This window comes from Scyliorhinus canicula, chromosome 12 (genome assembly GCF_902713615.1).
Source record: "Scyliorhinus canicula chromosome 12, sScyCan1.1, whole genome shotgun sequence".
Taxonomy (NCBI): Eukaryota; Metazoa; Chordata; class Chondrichthyes; order Carcharhiniformes; family Scyliorhinidae; genus Scyliorhinus; species Scyliorhinus canicula.
In genome coordinates, this window is record NC_052157.1 from 24,735,762 (window position 1) to 24,748,517 (window position 12,756).

At 45.8% G+C, this 12,756-nt stretch overlaps 1 protein-coding gene across 15 annotated transcripts in view; it reads right to left on the bottom strand.

The window, feature by feature from the left end:
• The window catches only part of myo5aa (myosin VAa), a 256,275-nt gene that overhangs the window by 3,345 nt on the left and 240,174 nt on the right, over positions 1-12,756 (bottom strand). For all 15 annotated transcript variants that reach the window (XM_038812894.1, XM_038812901.1, XM_038812903.1 and 12 more), the window contains 3 exons: positions 10,872-11,022; positions 2,032-2,314; positions 709-883 (listed from right to left, as the gene is read on the bottom strand). In XM_038812894.1, coding sequence (XP_038668822.1) covers positions 709-883; positions 2,032-2,314; positions 10,872-11,022 — 609 coding nt within the window. The remainder of the gene's footprint in view (positions 1-708; positions 884-2,031; positions 2,315-10,871; positions 11,023-12,756) is intronic.

The following is a 12,756-nucleotide window of genomic DNA, read 5'->3' on the forward strand; positions in this document are numbered from 1 at the left end:
GTTAACCAGACTTCTATCCAAGCTAATAAGTTACCCGGAATCCCATGTGATCTTGTGTATAAATTTTTGTGCGGGAACCTATCTAACTCCTTCTGGCAGTCCAGATATACTACATCTACAGGATCCCCAATATCCACTTGGCTTGATACATCTTCGAAAAACTCTAGAAAATCAGTCAATCACCATGCGCACTCTGGTGGATTGAGTTTTGACCGTCTACATGTCCTGTTATTACTTCCTTAATAATGGATTCTAACAATTTCCAAATGGCAGATATTAAACTAACCGGTCTATAGATTCGTACTTTCTGCCTCCCTCCCTTTTAGAATAAGGATATTACATCAAAATTTTTCCAATCCACTGGTGCCTTTCCCGTATCCTGAGAATTTTATAATATTATAACCAACGCATCCACAATCTGGAAAGGTGCGCTGTTAGGTAATTTGGACATTTTAAGTTCTCCCTCTGTGTACCCGGGTAGGCTCCGGAATGTGGCGATAGGGGCTTTTCACTGTGGCTTCATTGTAGTGTCAATGTAAGCCTACTTGTGACAATGAAGATTATTATTAGAAGATTATTGATACAAGTGATATTGATATGGAATTGAAAAACAAAGGAGGACATATGACAGGAAAAATGGAAAAATATAATCATTCAAAATTGTTATTTATGACTCGCACCGACACACCATTTATTTTTGCAGCATACCTGAGCTGTGGTAAGAGCATTGCACATTGAGCAAATGGCTTCTGCATCCTCATCCGTCTTCTTTTTCACCTGCAGTAGCTGTGCAGCCTGAATTAAAGGCTCTAGAGTTTCTTTTGCACCACTAGTCTGCAGATTCTTGTCCCGCAGCCACTCCTCAAGTTGGCTCACATTGTACCTGAAGAAGAGAGAACAAAATCAGGTTAGATTGGTCACCAATGCAGATGGCACATTACCAAAAGAATGCATTTGAAATTAGGACACCGTTTCTAAACAGGTTGTTCAAAAATAGCTCAAGAGGCCTAAACTGACAGCAACATTAAATTGGAGTTAACACATGGATTCTCTTGCGTGGAGGAGGGGCAGGGAGGAGACGGGGGGGGGGGGGGGGGGGGGGGGGGGGTCATTTAATAATATAGTAATAATAATCACTTATTGTCACAAGTAGGCTTCAATTAAGTTACTGTGAAAAGCCCCTAGTCGCCACATTCCGGTGCCTGTTCGGGGAGGCTGGTACAGGAAGATCCATTGCCAAGAATACGCACTGACAAACCTTGGAATAGTGATTGACGGGAAGAATTAAATCACCACTTAAACATTGAATTTGCATCCAGAATTCCAAATTCAAGTTTGCACTAATTGGTAGTTTAAAAAAAACATGTTGTGTTAAAAAAAATATACTTTAAGAAAAAGTGCTTGAATTAGTTTTTGGTCTGTTGGAAACGCTTGTTGGAAAGTTATTTGTAGTTTCAGCTAATAGCCGAATAGATGTTGAAGAGAATGATACTCCTTAACAACAAAGGACGTGGCACTCTTCACCTGCTGCCTAAGCATGTTCATTATACAGCTTTGGTCTAAGTATCAATGTTCTGTGCATTCTGTTCAATATTTTCCACAATAATGATATAATTACTAAAAGCGTTTAAATTTCAATCGCAATCCAACCAACTTTAAAATTAATTGCTTATGCATTTTGTCTGTGAGGCCTTTTCATAGGATATCCAGATTTCTGTGGATCTGCAGTCACATGTTGGCCAGACCAGGTAGGATTTTCACCCTAAAGGTCATTCGTGAACCAGATGGAATTTTCGTTGGACTTTTAAATCCAGATTTTTATTGAACTCAAACTTTCACCATCCGCCACGGTGGGATTCGAATTCGGGTCCGCAGAGCGTTACCCTGGGTCTCTGGATTGCTAGTCCAATGACAACAACGTGACACCATTGCCTCTCCCCAGGCAATGGACTGCATTTCTAATAATAAATGATAACGTTGCCTAAAGGCCATGGGTTTTCTATGTAACAAGATGTCTGTTGGATCACTTACCTGATCTGCATTCCTTTGCTCCATGAACACATGTCCTTGCGAAGAAGCAAGTTGTTGAGTGTGACAGAGCCAATGATATAGAACATCTGTTTGACGATTTGTTTGATGAGCTCTGGATCCATGCCATGCTGGCACATGATGGAATGGAAATTATTCAACTGCCGAACAATGGAATCTAGGGTGTAGGTTCCTTCATCTGCAATGCTGGAAGTCCTCTTCCGAAGGCCTGTGGGCTTTAGCCCAGATACTCCCTGAATAGTTTCGTGCTCCAACATACCTGAAACTATTTCAGAAAGTTGGTAATATTAGTTAATTCAATTTTTCTTTGGAGCAACAAATTTTTTTTTTTTTAAAATAATTTTTATTGAGAAATTTTGATTTTATACAACAATAACGCACCTTAGTAAAATACCGAAAATAACAATAATATTAACAATCATATACATTCGCCCCATCCCCATGAACAACCCAGCATTTTAACAACAACGCAAATTAACACACTATAAAGTTACAGAATAAACACTACAATAATGCACCCCCCCCCCGGGTTGCTGCTGCTATTGACCCAGTTACCTATCTCTGAGCCAGGAAGTCCAGAAAAGGCTGCCATCGTTTATAGAACCCTTGTATTGATCCTCTCAGGGCAAATTTGACCTTTTCCAATTTTATAAATCCCGCCATGTCACTGATCCAGGTCTCCACGCTTGGGGGCCTTGCATCCTTCCATTGTAACAGAATCCTTCGACGGGCTACTAGGGATGCAAAGGCCAGGACACCGGCCTCTTTCGCCTCCTGCACTCCCGGCTCCACCCCAACCCCAAAAATTGCGAGTCCCCACCCTGGTTTGACCCTGGATCCAACCACCCTCGACACCATCCCCGCCACCCCCTTCCAGAATTCTTCCAGTGCTGGGCATGCCCAGAACATATGGGCGTGGTTCGCAGGACTCCCCGAACATCTGGTGCACCTGTCCTCACCCCCGAAGAACCTACTCATCCTAGTCCCGGACATGTGGGCCCGGTGCAGCACCTTAAATTGGATGAGACTAAGCCTCGCACATGAGGAGGAAGAGTTGACTCTCTCCAAGGCCTCCGCCAAAGTCCCGTCCTCTATCTGCTCCCCGAGTTCCTCCTCCCATTTAGCCTTCAGCTCCTCCACTGACGACTCCTCCACCTCCTGCATTACCCACATCCCCGAAAGTACTCTGTCCATCGTCCCCTGCGAGGGCAGCAAAGGGAATCCCTCTACCTGTCGCCTAGCAAACGCCTTTACCTGCAGGTATCTGAACATGTTCCCCTGGGGAAGGCCAAATTTATCTTCCAGTTCCCCCAGGCCCGCAAACCTCCCGCCAATAAACAGGTCCCTCAATTTGCTGATGCCCGCCCTTTGCCATCCCCTGAATCCCCCATCCGTGTTCCCCGGGATGAACCGATGGTTGCCACCCAGTGGAGCCTCCATCGAGCCCCCGTTTCCCCCCGATGCCGTCTCCACTGTCCCCAGATTCATAGGGTCGCCGCCACCACCGGGCTCGTGGTAAACCTCTTAGGGGAGAGCGGCAACGGTGCTGTTACCATGGCACCCAGGCTCGTACCTCTACATGACGCCATCTCCATTCTTTTCCACGCCGCCCCTCCCCCCTCCATCACCCATTTACGCACCATTGACACATTGGCTGCCCAATAGTACCCCAGAAGGTTGGGCAGCGCCAGCCCGCCTCTATCCCTTCCTCGCTCCAGGAACACCCTCCTCACTCTCGGAGTCCCATGTGCCCACACAAAGCTCAGAATACTGCCGGTCACTCTCCTAAAGAAGGCCCTGGGGATAAATATGGGCAGGCACTGAAAAAGGAACAAGAACCTCGGAAGCACTGTCATTTTGACGGACTGCACCCTCCCCGCCAACGACAATGGCAGCATGTCCCACCTCCTGAACTCCTCCTCCATCTGATCTACCAGTCTGGTAAAGTTATGCTTGTGGAGAGTCCCCCAGTCCCTGGCCACTTGCACCCCCAGGTACCTAAAGCTCTCCCCTGCCCGCCTAAGCGGGAGCCTACCAATTCCTTCCTCCTGGTCTCCAGGGTGCACCACAAACACCTCGCTCTTGCCTAAGTTTAATTTATAACCTGAGAAGGTCCCAAACTCGGCTAGTAACTCCATCACTCCCGGCATCCCTCCCACCGGGTCCGCCACATACAGTAATAGGTCGTCGGCATACAACGACACCCTATGTTCCTCTCCACCTCGCACCAAGCCTCTCCACCTCTCTGAATCTCTCAATGCCATCGCCAGCGGCTCGATTGCCAGTGCAAACAACAAGGGGGACAAGGGGCACTTTGGAGCAACAATAGCAGTCCTTTGTGGCAAAAGAAAAACCTGATAGCTTTCATGTACATTTAATTTCCAAGCACAACTTTATGCACCTCTTGCCTTTCTGTAATATTTGTGAAGAATGTAGGTATTTCAGATAATTTGTATTGTATTTATTTGGTGCAGTAAGGGATTCTCCACCCCGGCAGCCGGCCAATGGGGTTTCCCATTGTGGGCACCCCCAAGCCATTGGGAAATCAGCGGGCGTGAGTGTGCTGCCAGCCAAATGGATGATCCCACTGACGGAGAATCCAGCCCATTGTGTTTAGTTTAGTAAGATGATGTAGTTAACGGGAGGAGCTAGGGGCTGAAGCAGTGAGGTGTTGAGCTTCAGTTTCTGAAAACAAACATACATTGGGGGTGTGAACAGACAAACAGCTTTTTGCCTAATGCTGGCAAGTTAAACCAGAGTTTGACACAGGCAGGAATCTGCAAGCTGATTCCTGAAAGATCCCTCTTTCACAGCGGTTTATCCAAGACATCTATTTACAGCAAGTATTCTTGGGTTGGCTAACTGTATTTACAAGTGGATTTTGACCTGAGCTGGGTTTTGAGTGGAGATAAAAGAGAGCAGTTAGGAATTAGTGTTTCATTGTCATTGTTAAGCATAGTTTAACGGGTAATTGTAAGCCGTTATTTTAATCCTGTGTTAGTAATAGAGTTTGTTTTAATATACCATATCCCTATGCATGCATGGAATCACTCCTGGAGCGAAGTATCCTTTCCTCACAATCTTGCAAATTAAATTAAATATCGTGGTTTGTGTCTGGTATCCTAGCAACTGTTGGGGTCTGGTCCAGGATCACAATATATTGTCACCTGTATCTCTGTTATCCACTTATTTTCCTACACTTCCCTACAACCAGGATAAAACACGTATCCAACTTCATCAGCAGCCCTGAGCTTATCACATTACATGTTCAACATTAAAGCAGCTCCTGCACATGCTGGTGGGATCCATGAAACACAAATAAAAATCAGAATTGTTACATTGCAGAAGGAGGCCATTTGGCCCATCGTATCTGCACCAGCTCTCCAAATGAGCAATTTATTTAGTGCCATTCTCCCACCTTCACCCCATTTCCCTGCACATGGCTTCTTTTAAAATGAGAAACACAACAATGTACTTCCACACCCAGCCTCAAAAGCACGGAGGGCAACCACAGGCATCCATTAAACAACATTCAGGATGGTATTTTGCAGCCAGAATAGTTTCAGAAAGGTCATTACAGGGGCCTTATCGTTGTGTGCAACTTTACTTTGGAGATTTGTCCTAGGCATATCAGAACATAACAATGGGAATAAAAGAACTCTCCCAAAATAGATACACTTAGAAAGCACAGAGAGATCACCCCCACCTCAGAGGTTCAACAGAGGGCAAAACCAGTCGACGTGATTTATTTAGATTTCCACCTTTGACAAGGTGACGCATTTGAGACTGTTAAATAAGTTAAGAGCCTATGGTGTTAAGGGTAAGATCCTGGCACGGATAGAGGATTGGCTGACTGACGGAAGGCAGAGAGTGGGGATAAAGGGATATTTTTCAGGATGGCAGCCGGTGACTAGTAGTGTGCCTCAGGGGTCTGTGCTGGGACCACAACTTTTCACAATATACATTAATGATCTGGAAGAAGGAACTGAAGGCACTGTTGCTAAGTTTGCAGATTATACAAAGATCTGTAGAGGGGCAGGTAGTCTTGAGGAAGCAAGGGGGCTGCAGAAGGATTTGGGCAAGCTAGGAAGGTGGGCAAAGAAGTGGCAAATGAAATACAATGTGGAAAAGTGTGAGGTTATGCACTTTGGAAGGAGGAATTTAGGTATAGACTATTTTCTAAATGGGGAAATGCTGAGGAAATCAGAAGCACAAATGGACTTGGGAGTCCTTGTTCATGATTCTCTTAAGGTTAACGTGCAGGTTCAGTCGGCAGTTAAGAAGGCAAATGCAATGTTAACATTCATGTTAAGAGGGCTAGAATACAAGACCAGGGATGTACTTTTGTTTAAGGCTCTTCGCAGGCCCCATTTGGAGTATTGTGAGCAGTTCTGGGTCCAGTATCTAAGGAAGGATGTGCTGGCCTTGGAAAGGCTCCAGAGGAGGTTCACAAGAATGATCCCTGGACTGAAGGGCTTGTCATATGAGGAACGTTTGAGAACTCTGGGTCTGTACTCGTTGGAGTTTAGAAGGATGAGGGGGGAACTTACTGAAACTTACAGGATACTGCAAGGCCTGGATAGAGTGGACGTGGAGAGGATGTTTCCACTTGTAGGAAAAACTAGAACCAGAAGACACCATCTCAGACTAAAGGGACAATCCTTTAAAACAGAGATGAGGAGGAATTTCTTCAGCCAGAGGGTGGTGAATCTGTGGTTCTTTTTGCCGCAGAAGGCTTTGGAGCCGCACATCTCTATCTTTAAGACAGAGATAGATAGGTTCTTGATTAATAAGGGGATCAGTGGTTATGGGGAGAAGGGGGTTGAGAAAAATATCAGCCATGATTGAATGGCGGAGCAGACTCGATGGGCCGAGTGGCCTAATTCTGCTCCTATGTCCTATGGTCTTATGGTCTTAAAAATAGCCACTATCTCAAGCGATTTCTGTCTGGAATAATTAAAGGAAGCTTCAAATAGAATAAAACAGGACTCATTTTTTAAAAGCTTGTTATTCTAATAGTGCAGAAGGGGGCAATTCGTCCCATCGAGTCTATACTGGCCCCTGAAAAAGCGCGCTACCTACGCCCACCCTATCCCCGTAATGCAGCAATCCCAGCTAACCACCTAGACAGGTGAATTCAACTGATTCTTAATTTTATAGTGAACACCTATGAACTCAAAGACTGTGACGAGTGACCACGAGCTTCCCGCTGACTGTAAAAGGTTTCTATAAATATGTAAAAGGAAAAATATCGATATAAACTAATGTAGGCCCTAAACAATCAGAAACGGGAGAATTCATAACAGGGATCAAAGAAATGGCTGAGGAACTAAATTCATACTTTGCTTCTGTCTTCACAAAGGAAGACATGAATAACAGAGGAAGACATGAATAATGGACCAGAAGTTCTGAGAAGCACAAGTTTCAGTGAGGAGCTGAAGGATATTAGTATTAGTAAAGAAATGGTTTTGGGGAAATTAATGGGATTGTAGGTGGACAAATCTCCAGGGTCTGATAGTCTTCATCTCAGAGTACTTAAGGAAGTGGCCCTAGAAATAGTAGATGCATTGGTGGTCATTTTCCAACATTCTTTGGATTCTTCGAATGGTTCCTACAGATTGGAGGGTAGCGAATGTAACCCTGCCACTCAAAAAGAGAGGTGGATAGAAAAGAGAGAACTATAGACCAGTGAGCCTAATGTGGGTAGTAGGGAAGTTACTGGAGTTCATTATCAAGGATTTCATAGCACAGCATTTGGAAAGCAGTGGTGTAATCAGGTAAAGTCAGCGTGGATTTACAAAAGGAAAATCATGCTTGACAAATCTACTAGAATTCTTTGACGATGTAACCATAGAATTGACCAGGAAGAACTGGTGGATGTGGTTTATTTAGACTTTCAGAAGGCTTTCGACAAGGTTTCATGTAGTAGATTAATATGTAAAGTTAAAGCGCATGGGATTATTGTAGTGTCTTGAGATGGATAGAAAGCTGGTTAGCAGGCAGGAAGCCGAAATTTGGAATGAATGGGTCTTTTCTGATTGGCAGGCAATGACTAGTGGGATGCCGCAGGGATCTGTGCTAGGACCCCAACTGTTCATGTTATATATTAATGATTTGTACGAGGGAACTAAATGTATTGTCTCCAAATTTGCAGATGATACAAAACTGGGTGGGAGGGTGAGCTGTGAGGAGGATGTCGACATGCTTCAGTGTGATTTGGACAGGCTGAGTGAGTGGGAACATGCATGGCAGATGCAGTATAATGTGGATAAATGTGAGGTTATCCGCTTCGGTAGCAAAAATAGGAAGGCAGATTATTATTTGAATGTGTGTAAATTGAGAGAGGTGGATACTCAGAGAGACCGTGGTGTCTTTGTGCATCAGTCGCTGAAAGTAAGCGCGTAGGTACAGCAGGCAGTAAAGAAGGCAAATGGTATGTTGGCCTTCATAACAAGAGGATTTGAGTAAAGGAATAGAGATGTTTTACTGCAATTGTATAGGATATTGAATTGATGAGACCATACCTAGAGTATTGGGTGCAGTTTTGAAGTCCTTATCTGAGGAAGGATGTTCTTGCTATGAAAGGAGTGCAACATAGGTTTATCAGACTGGTTCCTGGGATGGCGTGGCCGTCATATGGGGAGAGACTAAATCGGTTAGGATTATATCCATTGGAGTTTAGAAGAGTGAGAGGGGATCTCATTGAAACGTACAACATTCTAACAGGATTAGACAGGGTAGATTCAGAAAGAATGTTCCCGATCGTGGGGGAGTCCAGAACCAGGGGTCATAATTGGAGGATAAGGAGTAAATCTTTTAGGACTGAGGTGAGGAGAAACTCCTTCACCCAGAGAGTGGTGAATCTGTGGAATTCACTACCACAAAATGTAGCTGAAGCCAAAAGGTTGTGTAATTTCAAGAAGGAATTAGGTACAACTCTCGAGGCGAAAGGGAACAAGGGATATTGGGGGGGGGGGGGGGGGGGGGGGGGGAAGGTGGGATCAGGGTATTGAACTTAATGATCATAATGAATGGTGGAATCAAGCTCGAAGGGCTGAATGGCCTCCTCCTGCTTCTATTTGCTATGCGTGTTTCTATGTTCTTTCGGTTTAATAATGTGGGAAAATTGAAATTTAGTTGTTCGAATCCAATGAAAAGGTTTGTTGTGTATTCACTGGTTTGATATATATTTTCCATATGTCAGAGCAATGCAGAGATTACACCAGTTTAAGTATGCAACAGGCTTATTTGCAAGAATTTTAAAATAAATCTGGGGTCACCAAATGTCTGCACTCATATTTACAGCTCAAATTCTAGTGGCCTCCCTAGCTCGGAATCATCACCCAGGTTTAATCAATCGAGCACAGTGAGCATAATTAGTTATCAGAATCACAATCAAACACAGATCAATTGACCACTACAATGCTCAGTAGCTAATTGGGTTTGCAACTGACAAATAAATGTATCTTCGGGGCAGCACGGTGGCGCACTAGTTAGCACTGTAGCCTCACGGTGCCGAGGTCCCAGGCTCGATCCCGGCTCTGGGTCACCGTCTGCGTGGAGTTTGCACATTCTCCCAGTGTTGCATGAGTTTCACCCCCACAACCCAAAGATGTGCAAGCTAGGTGGATTGGCCATGCTAAATTGCCCCTTAATTGAAAAAAATGAATTGAGTACTCTAAATTTTTTTTAAAAGTATCTTCAATGTTAAAATACTGCAGTCTTTTAAAAAAAAAGTGGTTTTGTACTGCTGTTGGAATTTAAAAGACTTCCTCTCTCTCCCTCCAACTTCCTGCCAGCAGGATCTTGGATCCCTTGTTTTAGGCTGTTCTTTAATCCCAGATAACAATTTTTTATGCGACCATAGGAACTCTTCTGGCAATACTGGAATTTATCACCCAAAAGTAATGTTTCCACTGTCAAAGGGTATTAGTGCCTCCCATATCACATCAAAATGGAACATTTTCTTATTTGACATCTAATAAATCAAAGCGTTAGCCTCAAGTGGATTTAGTCAGGTCCAATTCTTCCTCCTTTCAATCAAAAGCAATCTCCTTCAGCGGAATTCTCCTACCCCCACCGAGTCGGGGAATCCCCGGGGGGCGGCGCGAATCCAGACCCACCGCCCCGACGCCGGCTGCCATATTATCCGGTGCCTCCTTTCGGGTGGGGGCGGGATTCCCGCCACGCCGGTCGGGGGCCTTTGGCAACAGGCCCCCCCCTGGCAATTCTCTGGGCCAGTCCCTCCGGCGTGGGCTAGACATGGTCCCACATGGTGGGACCTGGCAGGTAAGTCAGCGGGGGCGGTACTCGGGGATCTGACCCCGGGAGGGGCCACCACGGTGGCCTGGCCCGCAATCGGGGCACACTGATCTGCGTGCGGGCCTGTGCCATGGGGGCACTTCTTCCTTCCACACCGGCCCCTGTCGGGCTCCGCCATGGCCGGCGCAGAGAAGAGAACCCCGGCGCATGCGGCAAAATACGCCGGCCAGTCTGCGCATGCGCGTAACCACACTGGTGGTTCCGTGCATGCGCGAGATCACGCCGGCCCTTCGGCACATGCGCAAACTCGCGCAGTCCCTTCGCTGCCAGGTGGAGCGGCGCCAACCCTTCCAGCGTTCACCTATGTCCGAATTCCGCACTTTCGGGGGCTGTTGACGCCGGAGTGGTTCACGCCGGTTTTTCTGCCGGAAAGGAGAATCCCGCCCCTTATTTCTCAAAAAACCTGAGGTTCAGCAAATTCCTGATTTTACAAGTCTGAGGCAATGTTTGTTCTTAATACCGAATTTATCTTCTGAAAGCTATTATTTGCACATGCTTACCGATCATTGGCTGTAGGACACTTTCCATGACCTTGGTGAGCTGTTGATATATCTGAATCGCCAGGTCACTTATCACCTGCCTGTATTCAGCAAGGTCAAAGTTTCTCAAGCAATGATCATTCTGCCGAGGAGTGTTGTGCTTCATGAATGCCTAAAAACATGCACAAAACAAAAGCTTGTAATGAGTCACGAAAGCCATTCCTACAGATGATTTACTCTTTAGCTTGGTAGCCGAGTAACACACTGAAGCAAAAAAAAAACTTTTCGCGAGCAACACCAAGGGAATAGTCGAACAAGCATCTGACTACTTTTGATGCCAGTATTAGTTTAAAACTCTATGGGATCTAGTTTCCATTGGTAGGACTAATGTGTGTAAAATTCCTGTGTGTGTTACATTTAAATGAATTAATGACTGACTGGACAGACCTAAATTCCATGGCGAGTTTGAAAACGTGTGTAGCAGGGGGAATCTTTCCCGGGGGAAACACTCAGGGAGTCAGGTAGTAGTGGCGACGTTGAAAATCTGAAGGCAGTTGCACCAACACTTTAGACTGGGGGCGAGGTCAATGGAAACGCCAATTCGGGGAAATCACAGATTTGAGACATGGACGTGGGATGGGAGTTTTCGCAGATGGGAGGAGAAGGGAGTCAGGGCATTAAAGATTTTGTTTCTAGGGGGCTGGTTTGCAGGATTGCAGGAGCTGGGGGCAAAATATGGGTTGGGGCAGGGGGAAATGTTTAGGTGCATGCAGGTCCAAGATTTCGCTAAGAGCCACACTGTTGGCGAGGTGCTGACGACAGCGGGTATGGAGAAGGGGGTGGTGTCGACAATTTATGGGGCAATTCTGGGAGAAGAGAAGGCACCGCTAGAGGGGATTAATGCAAAGTGGGATGAGCAGTTGGGAGAGAGCATGGAGGAAGGATTATGGTGTGAGGTGCTCTGGAGGGTATATGCTTCAACTTTGTGCGCGAGGTTGGGGCTGATACAGCTAAAGGTAGTGTATAGGGCGCACCTCACAAAGGTGAGGATGAGCCGACTCTTTGATGGGGTTGAGGATATTTGTGAATGTTGTGGGCGGCGGGGGGGGGGGGGGGGGGGGGGGGGGGGGGTTGGCGCAAACCAGGTTCATATGTTTTGGTCCTGTCCAAAGCTGGAGGGCTATTGGAGGAGGTGTACAGGGTAATTTTGAAGGCGGTGCATGTGAGGCTTGAGCCGGGTCCCCTGGAGGCCACATTTGGGGTATCGGATCGGCCAGTGTTGGAAGCGGAGGTGGATGTTATGGCCATCGCCTCGCTGATCGCCCGAAGGCGGATCCTGTTGGGGTAGAGGTCAGTTTTGGGGGGCGTGCCGGAGTTCTTAACACTCAAGAAGGTGAAGTTTGAGTTGAGGGGAAGGATGGGAGGGTTCTACAATTCATGGGCTTTGTTTATTATGCACTTTCAAGAATTGGATGACATCGAACATTGGGGGGGGGGGGACTGAGGGGGTGGGAAGGGGGATGTTGGACTGTGTATGTTGTTGGTGACTATGTATGGGTTTATTGTTTGTATTTAAAATGTTGAGGCTTGTTTGGGGGTTGATGGGGGTGGGGGTGGGGGGAGGAATTGTTGGCCAGGGGATTGACATTATATTTGCTACCGTGGATTGTTTGTTGGTGGGTGTAAATTTGGATGAAATGTGAAAAAGGAGAATAAAAATATTGATTCAAAAAAAAAAAGAGGGGGAAATCTGGATCTACGTAGAAGGTTTTGTCTCCAAGAATATTCTAAAGCAGGGAGCTGAAAGGTGTGTGCTAATTGTTAGCATGTTAATGCTAGGTTGAATGTAATCTGATCAGAATTTGAATCTATATAGTTAACCAGGAATTAAGAACAAATTCTTCAA